General features: G+C 54.3%; 1 protein-coding gene across 2 annotated transcripts; it reads left to right on the forward strand.

The window, feature by feature from the left end:
* The first annotated feature begins 390 nt into the window (after positions 1 to 390).
* TMEM184A (transmembrane protein 184A) lies at positions 391 to 8,327 on the forward strand. Of its 2 annotated transcripts, none has more exons than XM_048961980.1 (9): positions 391 to 600; positions 3,113 to 3,337; positions 3,736 to 3,901; positions 4,629 to 4,719; positions 4,810 to 4,885; positions 5,400 to 5,491; positions 5,842 to 6,011; positions 6,091 to 6,288; positions 6,706 to 8,327. In XM_048961980.1, the coding sequence occupies exons 2-9, from the start codon at positions 3,113 to 3,115 to the stop codon at positions 6,954 to 6,956; spliced, it is 1,269 nt and encodes a 422-aa protein (XP_048817937.1). In that variant the 5' UTR covers positions 391 to 600; the 3' UTR covers positions 6,957 to 8,327. The 2 variants fall into 2 exon arrangements, with proteins under 2 accessions (XP_048817937.1, XP_048817936.1); XM_048961979.1 differs by lacking the exon at positions 391 to 600 and adding an exon at positions 626 to 1,780.
* The last annotated feature ends 3,765 nt before the right edge of the window (positions 8,328 to 12,092 follow it).

The following is a 12,092-nucleotide window of genomic DNA, read 5'->3' on the forward strand; positions in this document are numbered from 1 at the left end:
TGAGCAAAGAAAGGACGTGGCACTCTCTTCTGTTTGATGCTCAGAGCCACAGCATCTCATCTGGCTGCCTCTCTGCAGGCGATAAGTCAGACCACGAGCAGCTGGTCCTTCAGGTTGGCTCTGTTCTGCAGTAAACCAAGGGAAGGCCTGTCCCAAAAAACAGCCTCCCCAGCCTGGCTGCTTGTACAACCAGATGTCTGCCTTTTAGTCATCGCTATCCTCCAGGAGGAATTAATTCTCAATCGCAACAAAAACTGCTTTTGCCACCCAGGCAGCGTTCACCACAAACGCAGGGCAGCAGCTCCGGAGCCTTCCAGCCCTGTTTGCTTTCCGGGCGTGAGTGTTAAACGGGGCAGACTGGAAAGGTACGTTCGGCAGCTTTTCTGCAGGATGTAAAGCCCTACCTGCCGCCCCAGCTGCTATGGGGAGGGCACAGAGGGCCGGTGCCGAGCCCCTTGGGGTGCAGCGAGGGAGGGCTGGCAGTGTCCTGCTGGGAAGGTGCCCGGAGGAGGAGTCTGTGCTGGAGGAGGGCGCAGGGGATGCAGAAGCAGGTGCACGGCGGGACGCAGCCACGGCCTGCAAGTGGAGGAGCCCTGCAGGGTGAGTGGGGCCCCGAGATCGGGGCACGATGGCCAGCAGGGCAGAGGTTGGCCCTGTGCACCTGTGGGTGGTGGGGCAGAGCCCTTGGTATGGGCTTGACAGAGGGTTGGGTGCTGCTCTGCCTTGGTTATGTGTGCTATAGGTGCTTCCTCCTGGTGGTGTGGGGGTGGTATAGAGAGGCTGCTTGTAAACAGCCCCGAGCTGGGCTTTATCTGGATGCCATCAGCAGGAAAGGAGTGCCTGGTGCTGGCAGGACGCAGCCTGGCCGCTCCCATCCCTGGGTGCAGATCAGCCATCTCCCCTCACCAGCAGCGTGGCCTGGGCAGAGCGATCCTGCAGACAGCCTGCCCAAACCCAGCGCACTGTCCATGGTTTTCAGTTCAGCTTTCTTTGAGCACCTCCACTATCCAGGGATTGAGCAGAGCGGGCAGTTGGAGCACAGCAGGTGTCTGCCCCGTGTCTAAGAGCTGCCTGTTGGGATGTGCCATCCTGTCGAGCTGAGTTTTGGGGCTAAAATTACCCTCACACCTCCTGGCTGCCTTTGTTTTGGAAGCAAATGGGCCCTTGGCTGCATTGAGTTGCCCGGCTACGTTGCACGGCTGGGATCTGGTTACCTCTGGAGCTGGGAGCCCTGTCTCTGAGTGGCACTGAGGCTTTTGTTTTTAATGACTTGCTGCGACGCGTTAAGAGTTTTACAATGCAGGAGAGCCTGCCAGGAAGGCCGCTGGTGCCGAGCTGCTTGCTGCACAGCCGGGCTGTGAAAGCTAATAGGAGCTGGGACAGCTTGGGCCAAGCATCTGTGGCACGGCGCCGGGCTGAAGGCAGAATAAATGGGTCTGGAGCTGAACACAGCTCTCTGCCATGTCCCACGGAGCAAGCCTGATTGTGCTCTTCCTTAGCACAAAGCTTGAGGAGAGTGAAAACATCCAAACCTGACTTAGGGCATCCCCAAAACAAGCTGTAGGGAAGGGTCTTGCCACGGAAGGGTCCCAACACGGCTTCCTCCCTCCTGCCTGTACCGCCAGCTCTCCCTGGCCTCCTGTTAATGTTTACAAGGGCTGTCCAAAGAACAGATCCCTCCCCGGGATCCTGCTTCCTGCCGGCCTGGGCAGGGTGACGACAGCTGCACAAAGGAAAACCTTCAGCTCCTGCTGCCCGGAGAGCCCAACTGCAGCTGCAGGTACGCCCTGGGACCCAGCCACCAGCAGCACCCAGCACTGGGCATCTCCACTTACAGACAGCAGGAGGGGTCTGGGGGAGGTATTTTTAGGGGTGCTGATCTGATACCAGCCGAGTTTCCTCCCCTAGAGGTTGGGGTTTGTGGAGAGGGAGCTGCCAGGCAAGCTGGGCTTTAGGCTGTTTGCTATGTTCAAGGGGATCAAGGTTGTCCCCTACCACACTCATCTCTGCAGATATTTTCTTGCCTCACCATTCTGTAGTTACAGGTTTTCCTCTGGGTGATAGTTACCCAGCAGCTAAAATCTTTGTTTTTTAACAATGTGCTGAGGAGTGTCTACATTATTAGAGCTCTGCTTGCTGCTTTTTTTTTTTTTTTTTTAACTGCTGTTGTTATATGTGTGGAAAAAGCAGGTTTCCATAGATAGCTCAAAGAGAGGCCAAACATGGCAGTCTGTGCATCTGTTGGCCTTGAGATATGAAGCTGCCCTATAAATAAGAGTGTATTATTAGTTTGGTCCTTGCTGGCTGAGCTGCAGAGTGCTTTGTGCTGGGAATGCTGGGGTGAGAGTCTTTGAGGAAGGCAGAGCTGCCCACGAGGATGCTGTAGAGATGCAGGATGCTCCAGCATCCCCCAAACCCCACGCTGCTGCCTGGGCTGGCACACCAGGACCTTGAGATCATGAGATGGCTGAGGTTTGCTGCCTGGCTGAACGCCCTGGGTGATGCCAAACCTCCTTCTTCTGATGAACCCTGGAGCTGGCCACTAGCAGGTCACTCAGAAAGAAAGAAGCCAAATGTGGGGTGGACCACAAGGACCTCGATGTTCTCTGGGCTCCCAGGATAATGATGTGAGCACATTGTCCATAGGGATGTCAGTACCCTGACAGCTTGTTGATAAGGGGATGGTTTTAATCATGGAATGAGGTGATATTGATGCTTAAGTCTCTGGTGCCCAGTGGGAGAGGTCCTGAGCTGCAGTTGAGAATACCTGAGAGCAAGAGTGTGGGCAGATCTTTTCATTTCCTAAGGGATGGTGACCCCAGAGAAAACCAGAGGGAGTGCGACTGAGAGGAAGAAGTGTGTATTTTAGGGGATGTGGAGACTAGAGACACCTTGCAGACACAAGGGTCTGCTCTTGAACATTTGGGTTTTCCTGCTGAGAAGCAGCCCTGACCATGGAGAATAGGCTGGCTTGGGAGAGGGCCACGCTGGGAAAGGCGTGGGGAGGAGAAAAGCTCACTGGAGATTTGTGGGCTGGGAAACTTGCTGGGATCTTCCCCCTCACCACTTCACCTCCATCCCACACCACTCCCCGTGCCTCTCCCTCCCACAGATGAGTAATGCCACCCATGCTTGGCCCTCTCCTGCGGCGCCCAGCTCTCCAGGGCCGAGCACAGCTGCCAGGCTGGCCTCCGCCACCCCATCCTCAGCCCTCACCCTGCTCACAGCTGCTCACAACGACTCCAAGGATGGCCAGCAGCTCTTCCTGACCACAACAACAGCACGGGTCATCTCCGGCATCTTCGTGTGGTCGGCACTCATCGTCACCTTCCACCAGGTATGGACAGGATGGAGTCACAGCTCTGGGTCAGTGCTGGGGCAAAGCCATTGTTTCCCACCATCTCACTGCAAATCCTTACCTCCAGGTGGGTGTTTCCTCCTGCAGCTGGTGGAGGGGAAAATTCTGCATCGGGAGGGGTGGACTTTACCCTGTGGCTGCTGGAGCTGGGAGAGGCACAAGGCAGCACTCAGTGGGAGCTCATCTAGCACCACGCAGCCGTGCCTTTGGGCATGCAGCCTTGCAGCACCCTATCAGTAGGCACATTCTGCGATGCTGCACAGACCCACAATGCTGGGGCTGCCCCAGTGCAAGCCACTGCCTCAGAGCAGCAAATTAAGCCCAGACTCATCAGTCCTAGCCACCACTCTGCACAACGGGCATGCTCTCCCTTACAGATCTACACACACCTGAGGAACTACACCATCCCCAAGGAGCAGCGCTACATCATCCGCATCCTTTTCATCGTGCCCATCTACGCCTTCGACTCGTGGCTCAGCCTCCTGCTCCTTGGCAGCCACCAGTACTATGTCTACTTCGACTCAGTGCGCGACTGCTACGAGGGTGAGCACAGGGCAGCTATGTCAGCAGAGATGCTAACAGCACAGCAGGGCTCTCCTCTGCCCTGTGTCTCTGGAGCATCCTGGCTTGCACACAGTGCTGGATCCCCATTGTTTTTGCTTTCAGCTCTCCCCGCCACCATTTGGAGCTTTCCCCCTTCCTGCTCCATCAGCAGGAGGGAGAGGAGGGCCACAGGGCACCTGCAGGCTCTGAGTGCCCAGCATCTGGCCACATTCCCAGGGGAAAGGATTTCTGCCTACCTTTGAGGTAGAAAAACTGTTTTTCCAAAGGAAAAGGCAGACTTACCTACAAAATCAGGCAGTTGGGATGTTTTGAGGTGCAGAGAAAGCTTGTGAGTTGAGTTTAATGTCCTTCCATGAAGGTCTTTGGCCATCGCACTCCTCCTGCACATGCTCAGATGTGCATCCTTGGGTGCTGCCAGTACATCCTATGCCCAACACATTCTGTGCATGCAGGGGTTGTGTGTGCATGGTGGAGCTGCTGTGTCTGCAACAAAACACATTTACTCTGTAGACGTGGCACAGTGCATCTGGCTCAGGTGTATTGAACCTGCTGGTGGCCCTTCTACACACCCATGCCATTGTCCCAAACCCTGATAACATGCTGGGTGGATGAGGAAACATCTGAGCAGGAAGAGAAGTGAAATTTAAGGCCCCCCCCCGATCTCTACCACCAGCTCTGCTGACCATGTCTGCTCTTTCCTTGCCAGCTTTTGTGATCTACAGCTTTCTGAGCCTGTGCTTTGAGTACCTCGGTGGGGAGAGCACCATCATGACTGAGATCCGAGGGAAACCCATTGCGTAAGTGGTGGCACACCACCAACTCCTCAGCCCTCTGCCTGTTTTCCCCATCCTGTTGCCCAACAGCATCTCCTTGGCTTTTGCTTCCAGGTCTAGCTGCTTGTACGGGACCTGCTGCCTCCAGGGCATGTCCTACTCCATTGGCTTCCTGCGCTTCTGTAAGCAGGTGGGTACCCAGCAGGGAGCACTGCAACACCCCTCCGCAGCAAGGGGTGGGGGCTCTTGGGGCTGTGTTGCAGTGGGTCCCTTACCCAAAGGCAAATCTCACCCAGATGCTCATTATTTTTCTCTCTGTCGGCACCTGGCCAGCAGCAGGGCGCTGCGCTTGCTGTCCTTGCTCTGACTCACTGCTGAGTCAGGGTCCCCTCCCACTGCAGCTCTGAGATTTTTATCTCTGCCTACTCTCAGGTTGGCTGGCCGGCTCCCTGACTGCCCAGTGCTGTGCTGCAGGCTGGAGGCACTGTTCTGTCCCCGAGCCACCCCCTCCTCGGAGTGGCTATGCTGATTTTTGGGAGCGCTCAGGGTGCACAGCCTTGCTCCCTCCTGTCTGCTGGTCCAGATCATTCCTGCAATGGAGAAGCACTTGCTCCTCCATCCCAGCAGCACAGAGTTGGCTGTGATGGGGCTCGGGGGGCAGGAGGTCACTACCACCCTGTTCATGGTGTTTCTCCCCTGTGCAGGCCACGCTTCAGTTCTGCATTGTGAAACCCCTCATGGCAATTGTCACCATCATCCTGCAGGCGTTTGGGAAGTACCACGACGGGGACTTCAAGTGAGGATGCTGGGTGGGGCTGAGAGGAGTGCATCTCCTGGGGGAAGGGGACTGGGTGGTCCCTGCTCCATCAGAGGGGATGGGGGACCTGCTGGCCTTCCCCAGGTAGCGAGACCACACGGAGCCCAAGAACAGCTCCACTATCCCCAGGCAAGATTCGAACCAAACACCCAAGGGCCAAAATACAAAAGTGACAGCAGCCTCTGTTCCCCCTCCTACCCTTCCATAGCTAGGCTGGGCTGGGCTGCCCCCCACGGCACAGCCGTGCACATTCCCCACAGCCCCCTGCACCTCTCCTTCCCTCTTTGCCCCCAGCTGTGTTCACTCAGCAGCTTGCTCTCCCCCCGCAGTGTCCGAAGCGGCTATCTCTACATCACCATCATCTACAACTTCTCTGTCAGCCTGGCTCTTTACGCCCTCTTCCTCTTCTACTTCGCCACCATGGACCTGCTGCGCCCTTTTGAGCCGGTCCTCAAGTTCATCACCATCAAGGCTGTCATTTTCCTCTCCTTCTGGCAAGGTGAGTCCCAGCCTTCTTGCAGCACCATGCAGCCCAGGGGGGTGGTCTGGAGCTGATCCCTCTCCTTTCCCCTGCACAGGGACACTGCTGGCAATCCTGGAGAAATGCGGGGTGATCCCCGAAGTTCAGATCATCGATGGGAAGGAGGTGGGGGCTGGGACTGTGGCTGCTGGATACCAGAACTTCATCATCTGCATTGAGATGCTCTTTGCTTCCATTGCGCTGCGCTACGCTTTCAGCTGCCGGGTGTACAGAGAGAAGAAAGAAAACTCAACAGGTAACTGTTCCTCTCTTCTGCCTTCTTTCACCAATGGGTAGGGAAAAGACAACCTATTGCAGCACTACAATGGAATGGTAAAAAACAGTAAAGGAGCCTCCTCCTGTGCTCCGTGAGTTTCTTCTTCCTCTACTGCTTGTGACAGGAGAAGATACGTTGGTGTGGACAGGCAGAAGTAGGGCATTTTGGTATTACAGCACACACAGCTGGAGAGGATCCACCCTCTTCGAAACATAGGGCTGGATTTGCCTTCCTCCTCCTCGGTGCTCACCACTGTAAGCTCCCTTGTCCCACAGTGAGACGTGGCCCACAGTGAGGCCACGATTTTGAATTTGTAGGGAAATACATCACTGCAGTGTTAAAGCACTCGGGCTATTGGCCATCTGATGCCCCATCACTTCCTGCTCTGTTTTTCAGCAAACCTTGCCCCGATGCAGAGCATCTCAAGCGGGCTGAAGGAGACGATGAGCCCGCAGGACATCGTGCAGGATGCCATCCACAACTTCTCGCCCACCTACCAGCAGTACACCCAGCAGGCCATGCAGGAGGCAGAGCGCAAGGCGCCGGACGAGAACGGGCACGTGGCCTGCAGGGCAGAGGGAGCAGGAGGCAGGAAGAGCAAAAACATCGAGAAGAGAGTGCTGATCCTGTCAGACGAGGAGCTGTAGGAGATATCCGAGGGGACAGAGACATTGGAGGGGCTTAAATGCAAGGAAGGGGGGACTCTCGAGGCTGTGACAACCTGGTCATGTTGGCATGCTGCAAGGAGGAGAGCCAGGAACTCTACTCGTAAAGCCAGTTCCTAAAAGGGAAGATGCAATAACCAGGGAAAGGTTAAAATAGTGCCAGCTTCTGACTCATCTCCGAGGTGTTAGGGACTGTGCTCTCTGCTTCACTGCCAGTCTGGGTGCCAGCCCTGTGCCCGTACCCCTGCTGGGCTCCCAGTGAGCCAGGACCACCCCAGTACTGTTGGGCAGACTGGCCTCCTCACCCTGCTCTTACCTCCAAACAGCACCGAGGCCTGACAAAAATGCTTTTCTCAGCACAGTTCTGCTCTAGTTTCTCCTGATTTGGGTAAAAAATGATCTCCAGGGCCCCAAGGAGAAAAGCAGTGCAGGAAGGTGACTTCAATTCACCTCAAAACCTGGTAAAATTTGAAAGACATCATGCCTTATTTCTATGTTTTCCTCTCTACTTCCCTTCAAAAAGCCCACAGAGCTGTACAGGAGCCCTTTACCAGGAGGAAGAGCAGCTCATCCTCCTCGGCCTCCAGATGGGGATGCAGCTGCTGGACCAGATCTCCTGGGATCAGAAGTGGGACCCCTCCTGGACCTCACCGCACGGTCCTGCAGCTGCATTCCTGAAAGCTGCAGTGACAGAGGAGCTTGTTTATGTCTGAACCCATTTATCTGCAAGCGGATCAGGAGTTAAAAGGGATTCCAGCTTTCTTATCAGAGCCATTAGGGAACCAGACTGTGACTGGTGGTGGTAGGAATGCACCGAAAGGGAACGGTCTGTTCCTCCTAACTCCTCTCCATCCCCTGTCCCTACCCTGCATGCAAGAAGCAAGTGCTGCAAGACCAGAATCAGCGGACGCTGGAGGCCCTGGGGAACTCAGCTGCATTGAGGGCTGTGTGAGCCATTTCCCAGAGCACCACAGCATCCCACCAATCCATCACCCTGCCTGGGCTCTGTGAAGGCACGTGGGGCTGAGCCACTGAGACAGATTTTCTCTGTCCTGCTAAACTTCCTCTCCAGTTTTATTTTCTTCTATTTCTGTTCCCCTGCTGTTAATCAGATGATCCCCTTGGGAACTTCTTCGGGCACCAGCCAGCTGTTGGCTGGGGTGGGAGCTGGGCAGTGGAAGGACAGGGGCAAGTCTGGAGCCTTTGATTTGCAGTCACATGGCAAACAAGCCTATGGGTGAGGCTTATAGCTGTTTTACAGCTCCTAGTATTGTTTTATTCCCTGCTCTTGAGCTGCAAAATGTAAATTGCAAGAGGAAATTATTTATGATTTTTTTTTCTAATAAACAGCAATTTCTACTATGGGCTGAATGAGCGTTTTCACTTAGCTCAGCGAGCAGAGCCCGCACTCTGCCTGCTCCTGCTCTAATGCTGATGCTCTTAAGCTGCACGTCCTCCCTGCCCCTTGGTGCTGGCCCAGCAGAAATACCTGCACACACAGCATCCTCCACACTCCGACGTTCCCACAGGGCTCGCGCTCATCCCTCTCCCTCCACAAGCAGTGTGTCCCCCCCATGCACTGCACCTCCTCCAAAGCTGTGGATGCAGCAGTTCCGAGCTGCTGGGTCCTCTGCAGCCGAGCCAAGCCCAGCAGCAACAACACAAATCTATGTATTATTATCAGAAGTATTTTATCATACTGGAAACGTGGAGCCAACACAGGCAGGCTATGGCTGAGCCAGTCTTGCAAGCCCTCTGCTCTGGAGATCTGCTGCCTGTACCTGCCCAGCCCGTGAGGTTGCTGTGTTTTGTGTCAGCTGGCCTGTAAATGAGAGCCGAGCAATTGGCACGTCCAGGGAGCTGCCACCAACAAGGCTTGACTTGGGTGCAAGCCTGACAGGGAAGCAGGACCACATCTCAGCAAACATCTCCATCTTCTGAGCCCCTCTGTGCTGCAGCTGCAGGGACAGAAGCAGCTTCACCCCCTGGGTGAGGACAGACTGTGAGGTGATGATGGGGCATCTGCCAGCGTGCTCGTGGGATGCAGACTGGCATAAGAACACAGCAAGAAGCGCGGCTGTACTTCATTGCACAAATGATCAACTCCAGCACATAATGGGCTGCATTCATTGCTCTTGCCAGCAGGTGCAATTCCCACTGCAGACGGTAACAACTGCCTATTTATGTCAAGTCCTGATTACTGTATTATATGTAAAACAGGTCTTTCTCACAAGCAAAACACTGAGGGGAAAAAAAAAGCACCAAACCAGCTGTGGCGCACCCAAGCCTGCAGAACGATGCTGGCCCCAAGGAGTGCACTGCTATGGCCTGGGCCCTCAGCTTGCAAGGCTCAGAGCTCAGAACGCCCCAACGGGTGCCGAAATACCAACGGTGTCCTTGGCAGAACGTGTCCTCCAGCATGGTGCTGCTCCATCCCAGGGATGGGCACGATGTCCCACCTCCCTCTGCCATCACCAGCTTCTCGCTGTCCTCTCCATGGGCAGGAGCTGAAGCAGGGGACGGTGACCTTCACAAGCTTGCTCCTCACAGCACCAGCAATCCCCTGGCTCGCCCTGCATCCCCACTCCATGCCCAGGAGCCAGGTGAGGAGGCAGCCAGCCCCACCTGTAGCACCGCACGTCACCAGTCCCACTGCTCATCCATACACTGCCCTCCTTCTGTCATTGGCCACCTCTATGCGACACGCTGCCTTGGCCCAGCGCAGTGCACGTTTCCCCCTTTTTAGCTGCCCCTAGAAACAAGGGCTGCCCATGGAAGGGGATCAAAGCCCAGGCGGTTCCCAGCTCTGCCACTGCTTTAAAGCTTGGACGAAGCGACAGGGCAAAAGAGAACGATGAAATATCGATCGAAGGAATTAAAGCTGTTTATTCACCAGCAGTTGCACAGGAAGCAACTGAGGGATATTTCATAACTCCACGGCGAGGGGAGCGGCTCCCTCCAGCACCGTGACCTGTTTCACAGCACGAGGTCTCCAAGCCAAGTCCCACGGGGCGCTCCCAGCACCGCCACCGCGGCAGCTCCCACGTGCTCTGGGCAGAGAGCACAAACACACACCAGGAAACACGATAAGCGTGAGCCCTGGGGGAGCAGCAGCTCGGACCAGAGCACGGCCCAAACACATGGGAACAGCAGCACAGCGGGGCTGGGAAGCAGTCAGGCTCAGGCGCTTGCAGGAGCATCCACGCTCAGCCTGCGTCCCAAAACCACCGCAGCCAGCTGCTCAAGGTGACGAGCAAGGAAAACGCCCCTGAAAATCAATGTGAGCTCCAAAACGCTGACCATACACCAGGGCAAGTCTGAAACCAGAAAATGCTTTATTGGAAAGGTACAAAAAAACCAGTCACTGCAGCTAAATTTACAGCAATAAATTACGTTGTGGCTGTCAAGAGAAAGTAATGGACACATACACAGGGCTACTCGCCTTACAAACAGGAATCCACATTGCTTGGTATATCAATAATTTATTTTATAATAAAAAAGCAGCACAAAAATAAATATTGAAATGAAATTACTGAGTAACCACAGAGGATAGAATGAGCTGGTGATAAAAAAAAAAAAACCAAAAAAAAAAAACCAACTTAAAACAGAAGACTTCTATCATTAAAAAAATGAAAGCAAGTATCCACCATCTACGGAAACACCCCAGCAGACTGAAATACAGACGAAGGAAAACAAATCCACGTTACAAAAGTTTTTCGGTTTTTTTTTTGTTTTTTTTTTCCTTTTTGTTTGTTTCTTTGTCTTAAATAAAAACAATCATGACAACAAAGTTTAAATGATTTGAGAGAGGAAGAAATAAAATAAAATAAATGCCACTTTCTCCTCCTCCCCGGGTCCGAGCCGTGCCGCAGCCCAGCCCTGCTGCGCTGTCAGCCGGGGCACCGCGGTCTCCTCCGTCAGATGGCAGAGCTGGGCGAGAGCTGAGATGCTGACTTGCTGTGGGGGGGGGGTCTGAAGGTGCCCTGGAGGGAAAGGTTTCCCCACTGCCACTGGAGAGCTCAGCAAAGACACCTAAGAGACCAAGGATGTCGCTCCCGGCGCTGCCCCAAGGTACCCGGGTGGATGCGTCAGGCCGTTTCCAGCATCCCAAGGTACCCACATCGTGCTGCAGAGGGGGAAGAAAGGCCCGGGGGAAGAGCATCCCAGCGCTCGGCCTCAGTGCCCCTGCACCTCGGGGAACAAGGAGGGGCAGAGAAGGGAGCCCAGCATCCGAAATACCGCAGCGAATGGAGGCGGCAGGGAGCGCCCGGTGACCCCGCAGCAGCAGCCGGCTCCCTGCGCCACACTCAGCCTGGGTTCAGGCTTGCAAGGGCAGGACGGAGAGAAACGAAACAGAATAACAACAACAACAAAAAGAAACGAACGGAAACAAACCAAACCCCAGAGGAATGCAATGCGACAACCCCAAGCTGGAGGGCCCTCCGGGGCGGAGGGTGGAGGAGTTGGGTCTCCATGGTGGTCAACAGCTTTCGGGTCATTCCTCCCTCCACGTTACCTTGCAATTCTGATCCCTCTGTGGAAGTTTAGCCAGGACATTTCATTCCCCTCCAGGTCACCACCCAGGGAGGGAGCCCTGGACCGGCGATTTCTTTTAATAAAGATTTACAGTATCAAACTTGGAAAAAAAATTATCTTTTTTTTTTTCTTTTTTTACGAAAAATCTGTACGATAAAATGTATATAATTATATATTTATATATATATTTCTCTCTCTTTAAATATTTCCACGTGGTCCTTATGGATATCCAATATGGATTACCTACCATGGCTATGGTATCAACAGCTTTAACAACACCCAGGCCTCTTGTTCTTAACCGAGTGACCAGAGATTGAAGTGCCTACCAGCACCAAACTAGCAATCACTTGGACAAGCCTTTGGCACCCTTCTAAGAACTGGAAAAAACAAACAAAAAAAAAAAAACAAGAAATACTTGGCCACAAGGGAAGCGCCACATCTTAAAGATATGTTTCTCAACAGCAAGAAGACCCCACGGAACAAAGCTCAACCTCCATCCCCCTCCGTGTCGCTGGTCTGATTTCCCTGGCAGGGGCCAAGGGCAGCCCGAGGGTGTTCCTATCAAGCCAGGAATGTTATGGA

Source organism: Lagopus muta, chromosome 15 (assembly GCF_023343835.1).
Source record: "Lagopus muta isolate bLagMut1 chromosome 15, bLagMut1 primary, whole genome shotgun sequence".
Lineage (NCBI taxonomy): Eukaryota > Metazoa > Chordata > Aves > Galliformes > Phasianidae > Lagopus > Lagopus muta.

What these genes read in the sequence shown, in the direction of transcription:
- TMEM184A (XM_048961980.1), top strand. Translation starts at nt 3,113, where the DNA reads ATGAGTAATGCCACCCATGCTTGGCCCTCTCCTGCGGCGCCCAGCTCT. An exon ending in ATCCGAGGGAAACCCATTGC is followed by an intron (nt 4,720 to 4,809) that starts GTAAGTGGTGGC and finishes TTTTGCTTCCAG; the next exon opens with GTCTAGCTGCTTGTACGGGA. An exon ending in TCCTGCGCTTCTGTAAGCAG is followed by an intron (nt 4,886 to 5,399) that starts GTGGGTACCCAG and finishes TCCCCTGTGCAG; the next exon opens with GCCACGCTTCAGTTCTGCAT.